Source organism: Saimiri boliviensis, chromosome 2 (assembly GCF_048565385.1).
Source record: "Saimiri boliviensis isolate mSaiBol1 chromosome 2, mSaiBol1.pri, whole genome shotgun sequence".
Lineage (NCBI taxonomy): Eukaryota > Metazoa > Chordata > Mammalia > Primates > Cebidae > Saimiri > Saimiri boliviensis.
Window position 1 is genome coordinate 33,295,142 of NC_133450.1, and position 22,586 is coordinate 33,317,727.

Consider the following 22,586-nt stretch of genomic DNA (forward strand, 5'->3'; position numbering starts at 1 on the left):
GAAGGTCATCACAATGTTCTGAGTACCTTGATATTAACGTCAACTCAGTCCCTGTGTTCAATAGTCCTTGAAATGGATAGATATTCCCCCTTCCTTTGCACAGCTATGTAAGTGGCCTTAGTTCCCTTTGGTGAAGGGCTGGGGGAGTCATTACTGTTTATATATTTGCCATGGTGTTATAGCAACCTGGTCCCAGGGCTCTGTCCATGTCATCAGGGAGTGAGTTCCAGGTTTGAAAGAAGTTCAAGTCCACAAACTGGGAAAGTGATTAACTTTTGGGGAGGCAACTGCCTTTTGCTTCCCAGTCATCTATGCTTGGCTTCTTCTATTGGCATAAAGTAGTATTCTTATTGGCTGCCTATCTATTTTGCCCTTAAGGATTTTGGAATCCTTCTACTACCATCACCTTAAGTCTTGGCCGCCTCTGACCTTGCCAGTCTTTGTGACTATTGCAACTTCTTATTCTCTGGGATGGTTATATATTGCCTCCTGACCTCTAGGTGTGAGAGTCATATTATCACCACTGCTAGCAGTGAGAAAAGTTCTGTAACACCCACTCCTACTCTGAGCCCTGGCTTGCAAAGACTCAATACTGGACCTTCTAGTAATGCCAGTCCTCCTCTTATTAGCACATTTTTTATGACTTTGGTAAATGGTGTATTTTATGGACATTCCTATGGAACATTATCATCTGAAGGCCATGTAGAATTTCAGCATGCCCATTTCCATGAAGCATTTAATCCCATAATCATTCATTATGGCAATTCTGGCATTCCAGCTTCACTGTAAGGGCATTACTTTTTCCATGCTTCTAGAAGCCATCCCAGGAACAAATTTGCACCATGCCCTAGGGTCCTTGCCAAGGTGTAAAATCCTATGTCTTGGGAGAGTGAACTTTTTTCTCTTCCCAATTTTATGTTTGCCATTTGATTATGCATCTCAGAATGAAATACCTTTTCTCTGAGCATGCTGAGCACTTTTCCATTTGATTGTGCTGTGACTGAATCCTAGCTTTATGCCTAGTGGCCAAAAGAGGCGGTGGGGGAAGGCTCTGCAAGACACCCATCGCCTCATAGTGGAGTGGCCTCTGCATTCTCTTTCACTATTCTGGGATGAATCACTCCTGCAGTTGAGTATATGGAGCGTGAGTTCAAGGGATCCAGTCAGACATTCCCAACCTGTGTGTCAGAGTCTCAAGTTTTTTCCACCAAGGTCCTGATTACAGCGCTCTCTTCATTGGGCATTTAACTTTTTTTTTTTTTCTTTTTTCTTTTAGGTTCAGCTACTTGGATTTCTTTCTCCTCCCCTGGAAGGAAATAAGGGCCACTTTGTATGCAGTCAGAAAGGATACTGACATTCATGCCTGGATTTTAATTGCCTGTTGCTCACCATCAGCTGTTCAGTATCTTGCTGTAGTTCATCAAAGGCACTTAACAATAACTCTTCAATGCTTTTATTCTTATAACTCCAATTTCCTCCTTACCTCTTGCAGTAGGCAGAATTCTAAGATGCCCCCCCCCACCAACCCCTGCCTTGCATCCCATCCCCCTGGTATCTGCCTTTATGTATTCTCCCCTCAAGCTTGAGTGAGACCTGTGATTTGCTTCTAACTTAGATTACGGCAAATGTGGGAATTTTGCAGATGTCATTAAAGCCCTTAACTAACTGACTTTAAGTTAATCAAAAGGGAGATTTTCCTGAGTAGGCCTGACCTACCAGATGAGCCCTTTTAAGAAGGGTCTGGAGGTAAGATTTAAAGCTGCAGACACTTATTTTCCTAGCTTTGAAGAAGCCAGCTGCCATGAGTTCTACAACTGCCAGAAAATGAAACCTGCAACATCCTGAATGAGTTTGGAAGAAGATATTTTCTTTGATGAGAAATACAGCTCAGCTAGTCCCTTGATTGTAGCTTTGTGGGACCCTGAGCCAAAGACCTAGCTAAGCATTTCCAACTCCTCACAAATGAAAACTGTGAGATAATAAATGTATGTTGCTTAAGACGCTAAGCTTGTGGTAATTTGTTATATAGTTTGGAAAAGGAATACAACTCAAACCCTTGCTCCATCTCATCTGTTAGTGATTTCTTCCCCAGTGGCACATATTCCAAGTCACTACTTATGAGAGTTTTAACCACTGGAATACCCACCTTGTGCCAGGGGCTGTTTGTGTTCCACCTATCACCAGAAATAGAGTCCCTCTTACCAGTTCTTGGGGGCAGGCTAACTCACTGCAGCTGTGTCAAACCATCAAGTAGTGGAAAGCTCAAGGCTGGTTGCTGACTGCAGGGGCACCTTGTCCTTCTATGAGAGGGAATCTGTACTTCTCACCTTCTGCTACATTTTTCTTATCTTGTATTTCCTTTGCACATTTCAGTCCTCTAATACTTGTTTAGCCACCTTTGTATTTAACCATTCTGTGTATTACATTATTGCTTTTAAAGTAACTTATATGCTTTGGTTTTCCTATCTGGGTAGTGACTCATACAGCATGTTGAATACATTCTTTAAATTTTTAGCAGGCATGGTGTCCTTTTGTCACTCTTTGGCTTCACGGTGCTCTGGTGTAATCCTTGAAGTCTACAGACCTGCATGGGTAATTAATTGGCTTCTGGGAAGCCTACCAGGTAACTGGGATTCACCCATTCAATTCCCCTCAAAGTTGATATGTATCTCAAGCTGATAGAAGTACGTAGGTCTTTAGTTCCTCAGAGGGCCTAATCCTAAAGTGACTAGGGTACTGTTGTCATAACCTTAATGGGGACGCAAGCACAGAGAGCGAGGCAGAAACCCACTAACCAACATTAGGGAACAAGCTAGCCTCTAATCTCAGGAGAAAGTGGAAAAAATAAAGCTTACACATAAGTGCAAGCTACAACTGCCTAGGAGGAAGAGTAATTTTATATTGAGCCCAGGATGTTAGTCTAAAGCTGTTTAGCCAAGATCAGTCTCCATTCTGGAAAGGGGTGCTAGCGTTGGACCTTCTTGCTCAGGTTACAGCTGGAGCTATAGGAGGAATGCAGACTGGGGGGACAGGGACTGACAGGGAAACCGATCACTCTAGACATGGGTATAGGTGGCTAAGTGACCAAAAACAAAAACCAAAAAAAAAAAAAAAACCCTTCCTTTCTACCTCTCAGAGCCTTGGCTCTTAGATTCTCACGTGAATTTAAAAGTCTTGATTTTATTTTAGATTCTGGGGGTCCCTGTGTATGTTTGTTACATGGGTATATCTCATTCTGACGGGGATTGGGCTACTAGTGTACCCATTACCCAAACCGTGGACATTATACCTGATAGGTAACTTTTCAGCTCAACCCAGTTCCATCCTCCTGTTTTGGAGACCCTGGTGAGTATTGTTTCCATCTTTATGTCCATGTGTACCCATTGTTTGGCTCCTACTCATCAGTGAGAACATGCAATATTTGATTTTTTGTTTTAGTTAGTACACTTCCTCCTCCCTTTCACCCTCCCCTTACTTTCTCCTTGTCCTATTTTTCCCTTTTCTTCTCTGGCTTCCCTTTCTTCTTCCTCCTTTTCTTTACCTTCCTTACCCTGTTCCCCACAATCTTCCCTGTTTTTTTTTTTTAATTATACCAGAAGTAAACACATGAACATTCATTTTGTGAAACATTAAAATGTCGTAGATAGAATTGTAATCCCATTTTACTGTCTGCCTGTCAAGAGGAAACTTTATCAGCTTATTTGGCAATATTCCAGACTCTTTTCTTTATACATACATTACAAAATAATACATAATTTTGATGGACAGGTAGATGTCCATAATGGTGCTATTTTTGTTATTTTGTTATTTTGTTACAGATTTTCATAGTTCCCAGACTGTTCTATTTTATACTATCTATGCTTTTCCACCACATCTAAAAATATCTTCTACTAACTTTGTTTATGGTGACAGAATTTAAAATTTGTTAAGTAGTCACATTTATTTTCTCTAACACTGAACTTTTTAAAAAGATTATTGGACAAGAAACATTTTTCTACCCTCAGATCAAAAAGACATTCTCCTATTTTTTTCTAGTAGTTTAAGAGGAGTTTTTTCCTTCATATTTAGGTCTTCATTCTTTTTGAAATATGTTGTGTCTCCGTGATGTACAGATAGAATTTCATTTTTTCACATAGAAAGCCAATTTTGCCAAATCCTGATTTTATGTGTGTGTATACATGTGCATGCACACACACAGACGCACACACACAGACACACACACACACGAATATATTTGTCTATTTCTAGGGTTTTAATTTTTTTTTTGGAGATGGAGTCTCATTCTGTTGCTCAGGATGGAGTGCAATGGTGAGATCTTGGCTCACCACAGTCTCTACCTTCCGGGCTCAATTGATCCTCCCACCTCAGCCTTCTGAGTAGCTTGTATAACAAGTATGCACCACGATGCCTGGCTAATTTTTTGTATTTTTAGTAGAGATGGGGGTTTTACCATGTTTTCCGGGCTGGTCTCAAACTCTTGGACTCAAGTGATCCGCCTGCCTCAGCCTCCCAAAGTGCTGGTATTACAGGTGTGAGCCACTGCACCCAGGCTAAGTTTTAAATCTTGATGTATGTTTGTCTGTTTCTATACCAATTCTACATTTTAATTATTATACATTAAAAATAAAACTTGATAAGTAGTTGGTGTAGATGCTAATCCCCTTGTCTGATTTTCTTTTCAATTTGTTTGGTTTTTACTTAATGTTTTACTTTTTCAAATATATTTATAGTTTTCATTATAGACATCTTATATTTCTTTGGTTAAATTAATTCATAGGTAGTTAAATTTTTGTGGCTAATGCAAATAAGGTTACTTTTAAAATTTCTTTGTCAGATTGTTCACTGTTGGCATCTAGAAATGCTACCAAGTTTGGATGTTGATTTTGTATTCTGCAACTTTACTGAATTTGTGTATCAGTTCCAATAGCTTTATTGTGGAGTCTTTAGGTTTTTCCAAATATAAAATTATATCATCTGTAAACAAGGATAATTTGACTTCTTCCTTTCCAGTTTGGATGCCCTTTCTTTCCGTCTCTCGTCCAGTTGCTCTAGCTAGGACTTCCTGTACTATGTTGAATAACAATGGTGATTAAATGGACACCCTTGTCATATTCTAGACCTTAGAGGAAAGGCTTTCTGACTTTTCCCATTCAGTATGCTACTACCTGTGAGTCTGTCCTATACGGCTTTTATTATGTTGAGATATGTTCCTTCTATACTTAGTTTTTTGAGTTTTTGTCATGAAGGGATGTTTCATTTTATCAAATGCTTTTTTTTAGCATCGATTGAAATGATCACATGGTTTTCATCTTTCATTCTGCTGATCTGATGTATCACATTGATTTGCATGTATTAGACTGTTATACTGAAAACTATAAAATTTGAATGAAAGAAACTGAAGAGGATACAAATAAGTGGAAGGATATTCTGTGTTCATGGAATGGAAGAATTGATATTTTTTACATGGCCACACTAACCAAAGCAATGAAATTTAATACAAACCCTATCAAAATGCCAATGACATTCTTCACAGATACACAAAAAACATTTTCTTGATGTTTTCTTCTAGTAGTTTCATAGTTTTTAGATTTTACATTTAAGGCTTTAATCAATTTTAAATTAATTTTTGTGTATGGTGAGAGTTAGGAGTATGGTCTCATTATTCTGCCTATGAATATCCAATTTCTAGTATAATTTATTAAAGAACCTATCTTTTTTCCAATATGTGTTCTTGGCACCTTTGTCAAGGATCAGGGTTGTGGATTTATTTCTGGGTTTTGTATTCTATTCTATTGGCCTATGGGTTTATTTTTATGTCATTATCATGATGTTTTGATTACAATAGATTTGTCATATATTTTCAAGTCAGGTAGTGTGAGGCCTCCAGCTTCATACTATAATGGAAGTCTTTTATGATTTCACATGAATTTTAGGATTGTTTTTTCTATATCCAGATTTGGAGGACACACAGCTGGTATCTGCTGCTTGGTGTGTGGGGAAAAAAAACCCCACACTTTTGGTAACAGATGTCTTCTTTTGTGTTGACTGTTGTGGTAATGGGAGAGCAGAGGGAAAAAAATGATTTGAGAGTTTTCTTAAAACAGTACCTGAATATAAAAAGCAGCCTAATTATCTTTCTAATATTACTTCCTTTATGTCATCCCCATTCACGCAGATTCCAGTCAACACTTCCTGTCACATCAAATAATAAATGGATAACTAGTTATTATTTCCTCCTTAAATGGCCCAACCCTTTTTATGTGTTCCTATTTTTTAATAATTCTTAATATATATCTAAAGTATAAATTAGTACATTTTATAATTCTTAGCATTATGATTGCTTTTATTCCCCTTTCTACCTTTACTATATTACTTTCTTCTTAGAATGGTTTTTTTTTTTTTTAATTGTGGCCAGTTTATTTCAGGCTGAGATCAACTCATTCTTGAACTTTAAAAATATTTCTGACTGCACTGAATTAAAAACAAATCTTTCAGTACTGTACACAACACATTTAAACATTAATATATTCTTTCTTCTTTTCTAAATATTACCTTGTGTAAATCTTCCCAATTAAAAGATATGATTCATAAGAGAAAAATTAATGAGATAAGATGCTTTAGGTAACTTCCTTATACCAAGTTGAGTCTGTTTCATGCAATTCTGTGTTAAAATCATTTTTGAAATGGAAAGAAGATGGTTTCTGAGATAATTTCATAATGTGCTAATTCTAAATTGAGTCAGAAAGAAATTGAAGTCAGCCCCTTTGTAGAAAATTAACTCTTGGGGTGTCTTAGCTTACGATAAAATACACAGATTTTAAGGGTGCAGCTTGATGAATTTTTATTTGAAATCACCATCTCAATCAAAATACTTGATTGATACATTCTAGCCCGGGCAATAAAGCAATACCCCCATCCTCTCTCCCTCTTCCTCTTTCTCTTTCTTCCTCTTCTTTATTCTTTTTCTTATTAAAAAAATTATTAATTAATAAATTAAAAAAAGGAAGACACCAGAGCAGCTGCAGGGATTGGAAAGGGTTACACTGAGGAAGAAGTATTATGCCAAAGCAGGGGATTCTAGACCTTAATAATAAGAAGGACTACAGTTTACTGATTCTGGCAGGCACTCTACAAGAAGGATCACATGCCATCCTCAGGCTCTGCTATAGACCGGGTCTTATCTCCATTGTACAGACTATGAAACTGAGGCTCAGAGATGCTAAGTGACTTATCTCTGGGGGTCCCAACCGAGGTTAAGTGGCAGAGCCCTGATTCAAATCCAGGTCAGCTCAGCTCCAGAGCTCACGCTTCTGGCCACGCCCCTCTACTAACACTCGATTTAATGGGATGCTCTGTGCATCTTTCAAGGAAGGGACAGTATGGACATGGCAGCGATGGTAGAGGTGAGGTTGTTGGTGGGGTGTGGTGAGAAAGACTGAGCTGGGTCCCTCAGGTTCTGAGAGCTAATCACGTCTCCCCTCGACCTTCTTGGCTGTAGACAACCACAGGCAGTGGTGTGCGCACCACCACCTCCTCCAAGCATTGCAAGTCAGCAAGGATGGTTGATTCCTTGTGGTTTGATTTAAAAAAAAAAAAAAAAAAAAAGATACTTTACATTGTTTCAGAACGTTCCCTTATGCCCCTCCCCCACTCACACATCTAGAAACTGATAATTACATTTCCATTTCCATAGATTAATTTGAAGTATCCTAGAACTTCATATAAATTAAATCATGCATTAACTACATCATTTGGTCTGGTTTCTTTGTCTCATAATTTCTGTGAATTTCATCCATGATCGTGTGTGTTTCAGAAGTTTGTTCGTGTTATTACAAAGGAGTATTCCAGTGAATGAATGTATCAGTTTGTTTATTCATTCACATATCAAGGACTGGTTCTTGGTTTCCAGATTGTAGAATGAATTTATGAATAATGCTGCTATGAACATTCATAGACAAACTATGTGGGTTAGTTCCTAGCACTGAAATGGCTGGATCACAGCATAGGTATATGTTTAACTTGATAAGAAACTATAGTTACACACCCTAATTTTTCTCATGACATTTGTCTACTCTCCAATTCATTCATTACCGTAACTCCATTTGATTTCTATAACCCTAAGTCTATCCTCAAAATTCTTTTAAGGAGAAGTTTCCGCTTTCCTTATCATTGTACACACTTCCCTCTTTTAATTACATGTTGAATCCTTTCCTCATTTAGGTTTCAGAAAAATGTCCTTAAGTGTCTTCAACCTGCATCAAGCCCACTTACTCATCAAACCCCACTTATGACTTTCCTCAGAGGACAAGGGACGTTTCAGCTCAGTTATACACTGCTATTCTCAATTCCCGCCATTTTTTTCTCTTCCTTTGATCCCCGCACCACACCCTCCCGCCCCGCCCCGCCCCGCCCCGCCCCGCCCCGCCCCAGGTCTCCAGCTCACTGAAAACAGCCTCCCCTGATGATCACACCATTGTTATGTAATAGTCTAACCCTTCCCCCTACCGGGGGTGCCAAGCCTGCAGACTCACTCTGATTTCCTCATAACTGTCCTGAGGAGAAGGCTGAAGACAGGAATCCTCTTTCTGCCTCCCATTTGATTGCATTTTCTTTGGTCAAAGGCTCCCTTATTCATGGGATCTGCCTGGGTCCAGGACCCGTTAACAGGTGCTCTCTGGCTGCCTGTTCTCTGGGCACTCTTGTCCCAGGTCTATTGTTTTCATGACCCACCAGGATGGCGCTTCACTTCCTCAGAAATTGTGATCCCCAGGAAACTGCCCCACAGGAGGGGCGGAGTTGAGACGCCAGACCAACTCTCTTACAGCATGCGTTTCCGGGGCCGAAGACACGTGATTCACATGAAGCTCAAGAAGAACATGATACCCAGACATTTACCTGTTTTCACTGATAATGACCAGGGGGCCATGCAGGAGAACTACCCCTTTGTCCCACGAGACTGTCACTACTACTGCTACCTGGAAGGGGTTCCAGGGTCTGTGGCCACATTGGACACCTGCCGTGGAGGTCTGCGTGGCATGCTGCAGGTGGATGACTTGACTTATGAAATCAAACCCCTGGAGGCTTCTTCCAGATTTGAGCATTTGGTATCACTGCTTGTGTCGGAAGAAAGTCCGGGAGAGGCTACTAGGTGTAAGACTGAAGGGGAAGAGATAAATCATGAGTCTGAAAAGGTAAAACTGTCTGAAACTCCCAGAGCAGGTCATGTTTACTTGTGGCGGCATCATAGAAAAAACTTGAAACTTCACTACACGGTTACTCATGGAGTATACTTGCGGAGCCCTAATGTGTCACACGTAATAGAGAATATAGTGATTCTTAACAGCATAATACATACCATTTTCAAACCAGTTTATTTAAATGTCTATGTACGGGTTTTGTTCATATGGGAGCAGAAGGAATTGATTAAATTTACTGGGAATCCTGGCAATATTGTACCAAGGTTTGGTGTATGGAAATCTAAAGTTGTGTCTCCTCAAATTCCACATGATACCTCAGTTGTTTTTACTGCACATCGAGTTGGAAACAGTGAGTGTTTTGCCAGCTTTGATGGAATATGCAACCCTAACTGGGGAGCAATGTTTGTCTATTTAATGAGGTACCACCTTTTTAGGGGGGCATGTGTTACAGCACATACACTGGGTCATAACTTAGGCATGCTCCATGATTCTCAGGGTTGTTACTGTTTTCGAAGAACCAACTGTGTCATGGCTCCTGTTCCTGATCTTAATGATATGTTGAGCAATTGTTCTTATGAGAAAATGCAACACGTACTTAATCGATGGGATCCTTGTTTGAGTTATTCAAATGTTCCATACGATAATTTTCCTTATGTAGCTCCTCGTTGTGGAGACAAAATCGTAAATCAGAAGGAAGAGTGTGACTGTGGCTCCCTTAAAGATTGTGCCAGTGATAGATGTTGTGAGACCTCTTGTACCCTTTCCCTTGGCAGTGTTTGCAATACAGGACTTTGCTGCCATGAGTGTAAATATGCTGTCCCTGGAGTGGTTTGCAGAGACGTGGGTGGTATATGTGACCTACCGGAATACTGTGATGGGAAAAAGGAAGCGTGTCCAGATGACTTCTACGTCCAGGATGGAACCCCATGTTCACCAGTGTCTGTTTGTGTAAGAGGAAACTGCAGTGACCGTGATATGCAGTGCCAAGCCCTTTTTGGCTACCAAGTGAAAGATGGCTCCCCAGTATGCTACAACAAATTGAATGTGAAGGGTGACCGATTTGGAAACTGTGGGGTTATTCTACGGTCAGGGGGAAGTAAACCTTTTCCATGTGAAGAAGATGATGTTTTATGTGGAATGTTACACTGTAGTGGTGTCAAAAGCATTCCCGGTGGAGGTGAGCACACTACATTTCGGAGTATATTAGTACGGGAGGTAAAAGAAGAAAAATGCTTTGGCTATGATGCACACCAGGGGACAGAGTTGCCAGAAATGGGGCTGGTAGTGGATGGCGCAACCTGTGGCCCAGGAAAATACTGTCTTAAACACAATTGTACTTTCTATCAAGACCTGCATTTTGAGTGTGATCTTAAAACATGCAATTACAAAGGAGTATGTAACAACCAAAACCACTGTCACTGTGTGCATGGGTGGAAGCCACCAACATGTGAACTGAAAGGAAAAGGAGGTAGTGTAGACAGTGGCCCTCCACCTGACAAACAATATCGTCTTTCAGGCAGGGTACTTGTGAATACAAACCGAGTACTGCTTTTAGTATTTACTCGTTACATCCTTTTTCTGGTTTCACTCCTCTTTGGTGGTTTTTCAAAAGCAATAGAATTTATGGACAAGAACGTATTGAAAAATACTGAACCTGATGAGTAAATACTAATGGGAATGCACACAATGGAGAAAATCCCATTGACACTTACTGGGAGATATAATCAATAGTCACTCTGACGATTACGTCACCTTTTAGCAATTCTGATGTCATCTTGAAATAAAATCACTTGGCAATTTAAAAAGGGTCTGTGTGTTTAAATTTACTTAACATTTTATGTCTGGTCATATCCTTAATACTTCTATAGATGATGGCAGAAACTCTTAGATTCACTATAAAGAGGACCTGTACTCATTTAAGATTTGGGGTCTAATGTTTAAGACACCCCCATGGCAAATCCTGTTTGTAGTAACATACATTTATTTTAACACTCTTAAGGTCTTTTTCCTTTTTTTTCTTTTGGGGACAGGTTTTGACTCTGGTGCCCAGGCTGCGAGGCAGGAATGCAGTGGTCCCATCTCAGCTCCTTGCAACCTCTGTCGCCCAGATTGAAGCAATTCTCCCGCCTCAATCTCCTGAGTTGCTGGGATACAGGTGTGCGCCGCCACACCTGACTAATCTTTGTATTTTTAATAGAGACAGGGTTTCACTTTGCGGGCCAGGCTGGTCTTAAACTCCTGGCTTCAAGTGGTTCACCCGCCTTGGCCTCACAAAGTGCTGGGATGACAGGCGTGAGACACTGTGCCTGGCCTTTAGGTCTTCTTCTGACTGATTACATATGAGATGTTTGTTATTTGTCCATTTTATTGCTAGTGTTAAACACGTATAAAAGGCAACTCTGGCAGTGATACAGTAGGAAGGTTTTAAAATTCTTTTGTGTCATAGGCACCTTGAATTTCAACAGTGATTCTACCGACTGCTGATTATGTGATTATAGGCAAAGTCTTAAAATTTCAGAGTTTCAAGGTTCACGTTTTACATTCACAGTTGAAATGTACTTTGCCAAACCTTGTGACAATCAAAAGAAAGCACCTACGAAAGGCCTGAAACATTTTAGGCACTTGATACATGCTGTCTGCTATCATTTTCATTATTCTCGGTATTTTTGCATAGTGCTAAGCCTGGGGAATCCCATATGTAATGTCTGGCTTTTTGTCTTCGCTGTTAAACTATTACAGAAAGGGTCATTATTCACTGATAAATCACTTCTCAATTTCTCTGGATATTAAAGGTATGGGATCTTCTATTTAAAATCTCCAGGAATTGCCTAAGCCCCGCCTATTCATAAATTACAGGATGGAACTAACTGTCTGTTACATGTACAGTCCCAAAATCTTAACTACAGGGAAACAGGAAGAATCGTTTCAGAAATACTGCACTAAGGTTGGGCATGGTTACTCACAGCTATAATCCCAGTGCTTTGGGGGCCTGAGGCGGGAGGGTCACTTGAGGCCAGGAGTTTGAGACCAACCTGGGGAACACTGTGAGACCCTATCTCTATAAAATATCAAAAAAAAATTATCCAAACATGGTGGCACATACCTGTAGTCCTAGCGATTCAGGAGTTTGAGGAGGGAGGATCAGTTTGAGATCAGCCTGGGCAATGTAGTGCGACCCTGTCAACACAAAATATAAAGAATTTATCTAGGCATGGTGGCACATGGCTGTAATCCTAGTTAATCAGGAGGCTGAAGCAGGAAGATCACTTGAGGATAGGAATTCAAGACCAACCTGAGCAAGATAGCAAGATGCTGTCTCTAAAAAAAATTTAAAAGTCAGCCAGGTGTGATAGTATGTCCCTATAGACTCAGCTAGTTGGGAGGCTCAGGCAGGAGGATCACTTGAGACCAGGAGCTAGAGGTTACAGTGCATCATGATCATACCACTGCACTCCAGCCTGGGTGACAGAGTGAAGTTGTGTGTGTGTGTGTGTGTGTGTGTGTGTGTGTGTGTGTGTGTGTGTGTTTAAATATTTTCTCGTTTTTAGGGCTTGTCATATCCAACAAAAGGTGGTGTTCCAGGTCAAATAGTAAGAGGGAGCTGGAGGTGTGGAGGAAAAGAAGCAAGGGGGTCCTTAAGAAGACAGGGATCAGGATACAAGGGAGGTGAGAATCAGAGGCATAAACAGAGGTAGACAGAAGGGAAAGGCCTTTGGCAAAGGAAGAACATTGAAATTGTTGAAAACAGGTCTCAAGACTAGAGACTGTTTAACATATTTCTTTTTCTGGTTTCTTCATACCAATTAAAGTAAGTTATCTGTGGTGTATCATCTATCTTGCTACCCTTCTAAGGTGACACAAAAATGCACAAGTTTGACATGCCCCAAGTAACCAAAGGCACTGCAGTTCAAATGTATACCTTATGAAATCACGCCAACCTAGGAATTCAACAGATTGAACAACGTTGCACCAGACCATATATCTACACAGATCTGGCCAGCTGTTTGGAATAAATAGGAGTTTCCGTAGTAGAGGGATTTGAGATAATAGAAAAGTCTTGTCCCACCTTAGGAAAGTTGCCTAACTAAATTCTCTGCACATCTGAAGAACTCAGAAAGACAGAAGGAAAATACTGACTTCACTCTGACGAAATGTTACCTTGAAAAAAATCAAAGCATGCAACCACCATGCTATGATACAAAGTCGTGATGGGATGGTCTGTGCAGCAAAGCACCGTGGCAGTGTTTACCCATGTAACAAACCTGCGTATCCTATCCTGCATGTGCACCACTGAAGTTAAAATAAAAGTTGGAAATCAATAATAAAAATAAAAATGAGAGGAAAAAAAGAAAAAAATCAGAGATCAAGAGCAGGGCTGACCTCTCCACCCAAGGAATTTAGGGTTCTTTGATAATGCTGTCTTTGACACAAAATGGGGCAGTGTTGGCATTTCGTCCAGGCCTATCCCAAGTAATAAAACAAAATTTATATATACATAGTTTTTTGGAAAAGTGACTCACAGAGAGGTTAAAGGCTTTATTCAATTGAATTACATCAGGGAGTACTTGAAGACCAAGTGATGTCACAAGTGAAGCATGGTGAAGGTTTTTACAAGATGGGAACGCTTTGAGTAGCTGTCCTTATCCTTTCAATTTTAGCATCAGTTTTCACCTTAACAAAAACAGCAGATGGGGGCTGTTCATATTTTCTTGTCCCTTCTTTGAAGTCTAGTAACCAACAGAACAATAATTCTGTGAATCCTTTCCAAACTTTGTGGGGTTTTGGATAGCCATGGGTTGTGTAAGGTATATTGTTTTTTTAAAAAGGGTTGGGGAGAGGGCACTGGGTGGGGTTGCTCATGCCGGTAAACCTAGCATTTTGGGAGGTCAAGGTGGGAGGAATGCTTGAGCCCAGGACTTTGAGACCAGCTTGGGCAACATAGAGAGACCCCCACCTTCATAACATTAATTTTGTTTTAGCTTTTTAAAAAAAGAAAAAGAAGAAAGAAAAAGGGACAAAACTGGAAGTCAGGGAGGACCCAGAGCACTTGCTATAATGTTTGTTTTAAATCTTTTGCACCTTCATCCCAGAAGGGTCTGAGATCTTCTCAGGTCAACCTTGCTACACATATCCATTCACTTACCATTGCGTTGGGGTGGTTCCAAGTGGATCCCAAGTGAATCCCCTAGTTTCTCCATATAATCCTCCATTCCTCTTCTGGCGCTCACCAGTCTTACCTCCTCCGCTGCTATTCAGGGTCAATTTCTCCTGTCAAAATGACTCTTCTTTTTACCTGCTGGTCCTTGAACAGAAGGTGTCCCAGATGCCCTGAGGGCAGCTTGCAGGTCTATGGAACTTTTGCTGGGTCCTCTGGCAAAGCTGCATTCTCTTTGTGGACCAAGACCTGCCTAGAGAGCAGACAGTTGCAGGGAGGAGAAGCGGATCAATGGATCATCGGATCATCACGTGTGATGGTAAGTGAGGCCACCCAGCTTCTCTTCCTTGGTTCTTGGTCCCATATATTATTTCTTTTGGATATATAACACCACATAGGAATCTCTGACTGAATATACACACTGCATTGTGAAGGCTGGCACTCAGTTCTTTCAGAATATTGTTTCTGAGCTGGCACTCTGGCTCTGCCTTCTGCTGGCCATTCTAAGCACTCTGGAAGAATAGATGCTTCTTAATATTTGATATACAATAGAAACAATATAATTCATTGCTATATACCATTCCTGCATCTCATACACTAAAGCAGGCGTCCCCAAACTAAGGCCCGCAGGCCGCATGCGGCCCCCTGAGGCCATTTATCCGGCCCCCCGCCGCACTTCAGGAAGGGGCACCTCTTTCGTTGGTGGTCAGTGAGAGGAGCACAGTATGTGGTGGCCCTCCAACGGTCTGAGGGACAGTGAACTGGCCCCTGTGTAAAAAGTTTGGGGACGCCTGCACTAAAGAGTGAATGAATCCTTTGTTCATATGCCAAGTTGTGTGAGATTCCATGCTTAAGATCCTACAATTCACCTGGCAGAGACACAACAAAAAAAGAAAAAAAAAATCCTATGATCCATATGCCATCAGTAGTGATGCCAGCTCAAGCTCTGCAGACAATGTTATAACTAGAATACGTATATTTTCTTGTGTGAACTAATGACTGGCCCTCCCAGGATAAAAGGGACACAAAGTAGTCAATGTCCCACTAATTTGCTATTTGGTTTCCTTGAAGAGTAGCGCCTTCCCAGGACCTCAGCCTTGATCTGTGTCACTGGCAAGTTGGACATTTCATAGCAGCAGTGTCTTGATTAACTCTCTTGGCAAGTGGAGTCCAAGCTATTCAGCCTCTATCTCTGCCATCATGACTACCTGTTTTGTGCGCCTTGGAGGCACTCATATCATAGGGATCCTCTCAAGAGTGTGAAGATGTAAAATAATGGCTAAAGCAGAAAGCTGTTATACTTTTAGAAAAAGAACAATACATTTGTGAATTTATTGATCCACAAAAGGATCTAAGCTAGGGACAGTGAATTCCAGGGAGGTTACTAGGAGATATACTAGTGGGGAGTGTCAAGGAGGAGATATAAAGCTAGTGGGAGATAAGAATTACTTTATTTGTACAGGTCTACTGGAGCAACAATTTCCAATCCTGGGGATAGGGTTATTTTCTTGTCCTGGGACAGGGAAGGCATCTTTCTCCATGGAAGCTTTATGGCTTGCTACATTCAGGAAAAGGCAGGTCAGATAGTCACTTCTGGAACTACAGTTTCCAAAGTGCTTTGAGCTTGAACAGATTGCACAATATCAATTTAGTTTGGTTTTGGCGGCTATAGGGCTTGATTTTGTCACCTGGCCAAGTTATTCCACATTTTTGGAATATTCACCACACTATCTCCATGTAATCTTTGGTGCCTATCAATCTATTGAGAGGAGCAAGTGAGCAAATCCAGGTTGCTCAGGGCTGACTTCTGGACCATCCATAACCTCTGGTGATATGGCAAGTATTTGAACCATAAGTCAGTGGAAGGACCATTTATGACCTTTTTGAGAAGCTTATGTGTGCCATCTGTGGAATGATTGTACTACTGCCTTCGGAAGTTACCTATGAAAGGTCCTGCATCATCTCTGCCTACAATACATAGGGAAAAATTTCTAATGTCTTTACCTAAACAGAGATCAGTTTTCAAGGTTTTATCGAAGTGTCCAATCAACTCACCAGAGAACTAGTGTGACATTGTTTTGCTGGTCATGGATGCCATACCTTGTCATGCATCCATGCTCTGGACTTGATCCATCAGGCACTTGCATCAGCAGAAATGAAAACAAGTTCAGATTAGATTTTGCAAAATCTAGATGCTGATATACCCAGCAGTCAGTGGGTTAGTTCACATGGCCAGGGTTTGTAAGACTGGAGCAAAGGGATGTCAGTTCTGTGCCTAAACTGTTAAGAAAACAGTGAGGGTTAATAACAGTTAAGACACAGTTTGAAAGAAAGTCTATGGGGGAGAGTCAGAGGGAGAATCGGATAGACTGCAACCGTCTCCAGTCAGCTTTTTCAATAGATGCTCAAAGAAGACTTTTGAAGAAAAGAAGAGAGCTTTTTGAGGGTTTTTTGGAGGGAAAGTGGCGAGACCCAGTTCCTGTTCTAGTAACAATGTACAGCCTCACTTGGGCCCTAAGACCACAGAGAAGTCCCATGAGGACTGGGGAAGCTATCATGCTCATTCACACAATGCTCATTGATTGAGAATTGGTTTAGATGCATTAACTCCTTCTTGCTTCCAGCCTACTCCATGAATGGTCTGAGCACACCCCCATAAAGTAGAAAGCCATTAGTGTGTACAGGACTTGTCATCAGTAGCTCAAGACAGACAACCTCAAGGGTCAGCCTAAGACGATACAGGTGGGTACCACCAGCATCTGCTGTACCATACTTTCCAGCTCCAAAAACCTTTACTTTTACTCTCATTTTCCTAGGATTGCATTTTCCAAATAAACCGGTTTCCCTGCCTCAGCATATGTTTTCTAAGGAACCTGGGTAGAGTAGATGCTGAAAACCCACCCTACATCTTCTTGTCCCACTTGAGTTCACTTGCAGCCACGGTAGACAATTTCTGTGCTCTGAGAGCTTACCACTTCAAGTGCTTATGTCTCAGGTATTCTTTTCCTTACAGCTTTCTCCTGAACCATGGAGTATTACGCCAAGCTGTGTTTCACATGACTTCTCAGACAGCCCACAGGAATGACTCCAGTAGTATAAACAGAAAACTTGGTCATTAGTCTATTCTGTTTTGTGCTTCCCCAAAAAACTAACTCCACCTAAATCCTGTCTCTAGGTCTGATTTTTAGACAATCTAAATTAAAACAGGAGGTAAGATTCTATGCTTGTTATAAAAAGGTTAATTACATCTATCAATCCTGATATAATTGATATAGCTCTAAGTAACTCAATGAATATAAAGTATACAGCTTTTCCAAAAGTAAGAATATTGCAAAATGCACTGCTTCTTGTAAAAATTTACAAGTAAATTAAGGTGACTCTAACAAATTAACTTTAAAATGCAATACAGGATCCCAATTTACCACCAAAGCAGTGATCAAGAATTTATTCTATAATGTGTTATCAGGACAACTCACTACCCATTTGGAAAAGTGTACAATTAGATATCTATCTTATTCCTTGCAGCAAAATAAATTCCACAATTAAGCATAAAAGCGGAAACCAAAGTAATTCCAGAAAAAAAATGGATTATTTCAAAGTAATCTCAAGCAGAAATACAAAACTCAGCAAATATAAGAGAACATTAGGGTGATATATTTTACTATAATCAAGTTCAATGTTTTTTTTTAAATAAACCATTTCAAAAAAGAATAAACTGGAGCAGCTATCTTTGGTCTCCATATAGATGTGTAGACTTATGAAATGTGGAGCTTTCTCTGATTTAACCAGGTTGTATTCTTGATTCACTCCTCCTTCCTTGTATGACTCCACTAGATGTCCTTTGTCCTAGCACATTTTTGGATCCTCTCCATCTCTATTCCTGGAGGGCATCAAACCATAAAGGAGTGACCACAAAGTGACGGGGGCACACAAGTGGAACTCTTATCATTTCATAAGGGATGCTTCTACGAAGATATGACATTTAACTTCTATGGAGAGAAAATAGGAGTTTTCCAGGGTAAGGGAGTAGGAGGAGGGTGGTAAACAGCATGTGGGGAATGAGGATGGCATGTACAAATACACAGAGAATGACAGAGCCAAATATATCCTAAAAAATATGTAGAAATGCAAATGGCAAACCATAATGAAACATGATATGCAAAAAGTTGTTTGACTAAATCTACAGAGTGCCATTCAGAAGTTAACTGATCAATACAAAGGTTATCTGATTCACTCTGTGTTTTCAAGAGAGAAGGTTTCCAAAAACACTGAGAATAGACTGAGGAGAAGATATACTGGGGAAAAAAAAAACCAGTAAAGTATGTTGGGTTCAAACAGCAGCATTTAAAATAAACATATTTTAAGTATTTAAAGTTTAATTTAGAGCAAGAGCTCCAGTAGTTTTAAAAAGAGGATTATAATGACATCCCAAAGGTAGCAAACTATTATTTTTACTTTTTGTGATTAATTTCACATATTTAATACTCCATTCGAATTCATTACTTAAGTATTCATTGGGTAGAAAGCACTGTGCACCGTGGCAGGTATCGAGGATACAACGGTGAGCAAAACAGATAAAAACAATTTCACCCTCATGGAGTTTATACTTTGGTATGTGAAGCAAATACTCCAAAAAAATATCCAAACTGCCAAATTAAGACAAAAAGTTAGGAAGCAAACGGAGTAAGGTCAGAAGCTTTTATCAGACAATGGTTTGTTTACACTTAAAAAAATTCATTTCTTTCTCTTTTTTGGTTACCAAATAAACCCAAAAAGTTGGGTAGGACAAATATTATTATCATCCCTATTCCTTTTCATATTTTGAAGCAGAGTGTCAGAAAATTTAATTTTCCCACACTGATAAATGTCAGTAACAAGGTAAGCCTCACTGCGGACACTCTGATGCAGACATATCTCATGCTTTTTCCATAAGTCATCTCTACGCACAAGAAACATAACAAGGACTAAACAGAACACGGACTAAACATAACAACGATGTACCTTTATTTGCTGCTTAAAACAATGAACAATAGAAACATGTAAAGAATCACCTGCACGTAATGACAATGTTTGTGGTACTGACTTAAGGGAAGATCTTTGCAGCGTTCTGGGAATGGTCAGAAATGTGCTGACTTTCAGGGATGTACTAACATTTCCACTGCCAAGAGACTAAAGTGTAATAATGCATGGAATATTCAATTAGAGACATTTTCTTAACCTGATGAATGAGCCTTAGTCTCCTTGGGACCAGAACGTTGTCGTAGATACATAAGAAGCCCAATAGTAAACAGGAAAATCAAAACAGACAAAGAAGGAATCATAATCACTGTCAAAACTCTTCTCTTTGCAGATGCTGGGCCACTGTCGACACTACCCCCATAGCCTCTGTGCAGGCAGTAGGGCGGGGACCACCCATGGCCACAGTGGCAGTGATGTTTGTTATTGCAGATCCCCTTCATATTGCAGGTCTCAGGAAGGCAGACGTGTGACAAGACAGATAGACTGACACACTTCTTGTGGATGCAGATCTTCCCTGGGCCACACACTGTACCATCTTTCACTTCACCAATGTCAGGTGTGTTCATCCTCAAATGGTAGTCAATACTCCAGCAGGTGACACCATTGATATGAGCGTGCTGCAGAGTAAAATGATCTTGGAGAAGAGGAATGTCTCTCACGTTCTCACATTGAACTCTCCCACAAAAGACATCAGAGATATGACATTTTAGGTATGTTGTGCCGTTTATACCACAGTGACCAAAACGGTTGCCCTGAGAGTTGATTTCTTTATAGCAATTCTCAGATGCACTTTTTGCATCTTTGCCAAAAATCTCCCTGCAATGCTGGTCATGGTTATTACAACTCTTTTGATAGCAGTAGGCACTGTCACTGCAGGGGACTCCGTCCTGCACATATCTATCCTCTGGACACTGATGGGATGATCCATTGCACCATTCTGGAAGGTCACATTCATTGACCTTTTGTCTACAGAGTTCCCCTGATGGCATGAACTTGCAGTCTTTGCAACAAAGCCCAAAAGCACAGGCAGCCCCAGGCCTCAGAGTGCAGTTCGACAGACAACAGGCATCTTGTTCACATTGCTGTACAGATCCACAGTCACACTGCTCTTCTCTTTCAACCACACCATTCCCACAACGCTTTAGCATAAAGATTTTCCCCAATCTGGGAGGATCATGCAGACATGATCCCTGGTTTAAAGTGGTCTTCATAAAATCAGCATAACTACAATTGGTGAATTTCTCTGCAGGCACTCTGAAAGTACTCATGATGCAACCTCTTTCCCCGCAAAAACAGAATTCTTCATCATGCTGCATACCCAAAGTATGACCTAACTCATGGGCCACAGTGTTGGCAAAAAGAGACCACGTGTCTCCTTGAAAATTATCAACTCCACAATCAATAGGTGGACGACATATTCCTGCAACGTAGGCTAGACCAAGTATACTTATAAATGAATTTTTAATGAACATATGTGCAGCATCATGCTGTAGATGGGAAAGACTGATGTGTTTCCATTGAGCAAAATCGTTTAGGACCTGTTCTATGCTTGTCATTGGGAAAACATTTCCTTGATTCCAAATTTCAATTCCAATTAAAAGTATATAAGTACCTAATTGCTTATACATGGAATCCACTATGTTGACAACAAGAAATACATCCTCTTGCACCTTTGAGATGTTGCTTTGAGAGTAAATGAAGAAATCATGGTTCAGCACAACAACCAGCTCCAGAAACCATGCATGGGTCCACCAGTCACCAACAGAATTTGGTTTCAGAGCTGAGTTCTCAGCCTCTTCCGATTCCAACCGTTGGCGTGCTACTTCCTTCTCTGTTAAGCCACATCTCATAGCTGGGAATTGTGTCTCGTTACTGTTTATCTTATAAATCAGGTGTTCAAATGTGGCAGAGTGCCTGATGGGTTCAATTTCATAAGTGAGACCGTTTATTTGTAATACTCCTCGCAAGCCCCCAAAACAAGCACTGAAAACAACCAAGGATTCAGGGGCCCCCTCCACGAAACCATGATAGTAACAGTCATCTGGGATGAAGGGCCGATCCTCTAGGAGGGCCCGCTGCTCTGTGTAGGTGAACACTGGGAGGTGTCTAGAAACCAAGAGCTTCTTGACCCTCATATGAACAACATGTCTCTGGCCCCCAAACCGCAGGCTATAGGACAACCATCCAGGAGCCTTTGCACCTCTGCCCCTGCTGATCACCTTCAAGGGGATCACCACTTCTGAGGGAGTGAGATGCTGGGAGGGCCCAGCCTGAAAGTAGCCGGAAATGGAAAAACACACCCCAAGCAAGAGCAGCAGAAGAGTGACCCTGATGTGCAGCAGGGTCCCATCTACTAACATTATGAAGCTGTCGTTATGGAGCCATCTGTCCAGAGCAGAAGAGGACAAGGTGTGAGGCACCGCTGGTCTGGCTCCTCCCTCTGAGCTGCTCAGGATGCAGGGCTGACCCTATGGATCTGTGTCCTGGCAAAGTTAGATCAGAACTGCAGTGCTGGAAGTAAAAATAAACAGATAGGTTGGAACGGGGATAAGAAAGGAAATCAGGTGAGAAAAAGAATGGAGTGGTGAAAAACTGGTTGATGAATCAAGAAAATGCTTTGGATTTGCTTTTAGTAAATGGGGTTGGGGAGCTGGGGTCATGGATAAGACAACATTGGCCAAGTGGTGAAAACAGTATCAAAATGTCCATAACAAAAAGTAAAAGCAAAAGTAAAAAACCTTAAGTGTAGGGTGGCTCTATATCTCAATTTGTCCAAGATAATATTAGTTAATGCCTGTTGCTTTTGTAATAACTATTGATAGTGTCTCCTTTGACTGTCAAAACTGGAAACATCAAAAATAATCACAAGTCTGTGTCGAGTTGCGTCAATCTGATGATGTACTATAGTTTCTTTATCTCTAAGTTATTTACTATTCCTCGTATTCATCTTTGCTCATAACTTTATTAGATTGACAGATTCTTACTACAGGGCTTATGATTTTCATTCATTTTAGTATCCTCTATAGTGCTTTGTATAGCTCTGTACACAATGAAAAATAGAAAACAGCAGTAGGGGTGGCAAATTGTCTTGGATTATAAATGAATGCTACTAAAATGCATTCATATTGTATTACAATTTTTAGAAAAGAAAAAAATTCATTAAACACTGACATCATTTAAGGGTATGGAGAGACTAATGCTGTTCTCTCTAATTA

General features: G+C 40.6%; 2 protein-coding genes and 1 long non-coding RNA gene across 3 annotated transcripts in view; 1 reads left to right on the plus strand and 2 right to left on the minus strand.

Annotated features, from left to right (window-relative positions):
* Positions 1 to 8,633: 8,633 nt before the first annotated feature.
* Positions 8,634 to 10,981, plus strand: LOC141583514 (disintegrin and metalloproteinase domain-containing protein 20-like). The gene has a single exon (XM_074393057.1). It carries the CDS (start codon positions 8,634 to 8,636, stop codon positions 10,860 to 10,862), a length of 2,229 nt encoding a protein of 742 aa, XP_074249158.1. The 3' UTR covers positions 10,863 to 10,981.
* An 850-nt stretch (positions 10,982 to 11,831) lies between these two features.
* The window catches only part of LOC141583515 (uncharacterized), a 37,632-nt gene continuing 26,877 nt past the window's right edge, over positions 11,832 to 22,586 (minus strand). Inside the window, exons 2-3 of the long non-coding RNA XR_012516146.1 lie at positions 14,341 to 14,605; positions 11,832 to 12,374 (exon numbers count right to left, since the gene is read on the minus strand). This is a non-coding gene — a long non-coding RNA (uncharacterized LOC141583515). The remainder of the gene's footprint in view (positions 12,375 to 14,340; positions 14,606 to 22,586) is intronic.
* Positions 19,372 to 21,731, minus strand: LOC141582591 (disintegrin and metalloproteinase domain-containing protein 21-like). Its single transcript, XM_074390996.1, has one exon. It carries the CDS (start codon positions 21,729 to 21,731, stop codon positions 19,566 to 19,568), a length of 2,166 nt encoding a protein of 721 aa, XP_074247097.1. The 3' UTR covers positions 19,372 to 19,565.

What these genes read in the sequence shown, in the direction of transcription:
- LOC141582591 (XM_074390996.1), bottom strand. Translation starts at nt 21,731, where the DNA reads ATGTTAGTAGATGGGACCCTGCTGCACATCAGGGTCACTCTTCTGCTG.
- LOC141583514 (XM_074393057.1), top strand. Translation starts at nt 8,634, where the DNA reads ATGGGATCTGCCTGGGTCCAGGACCCGTTAACAGGTGCTCTCTGGCTG.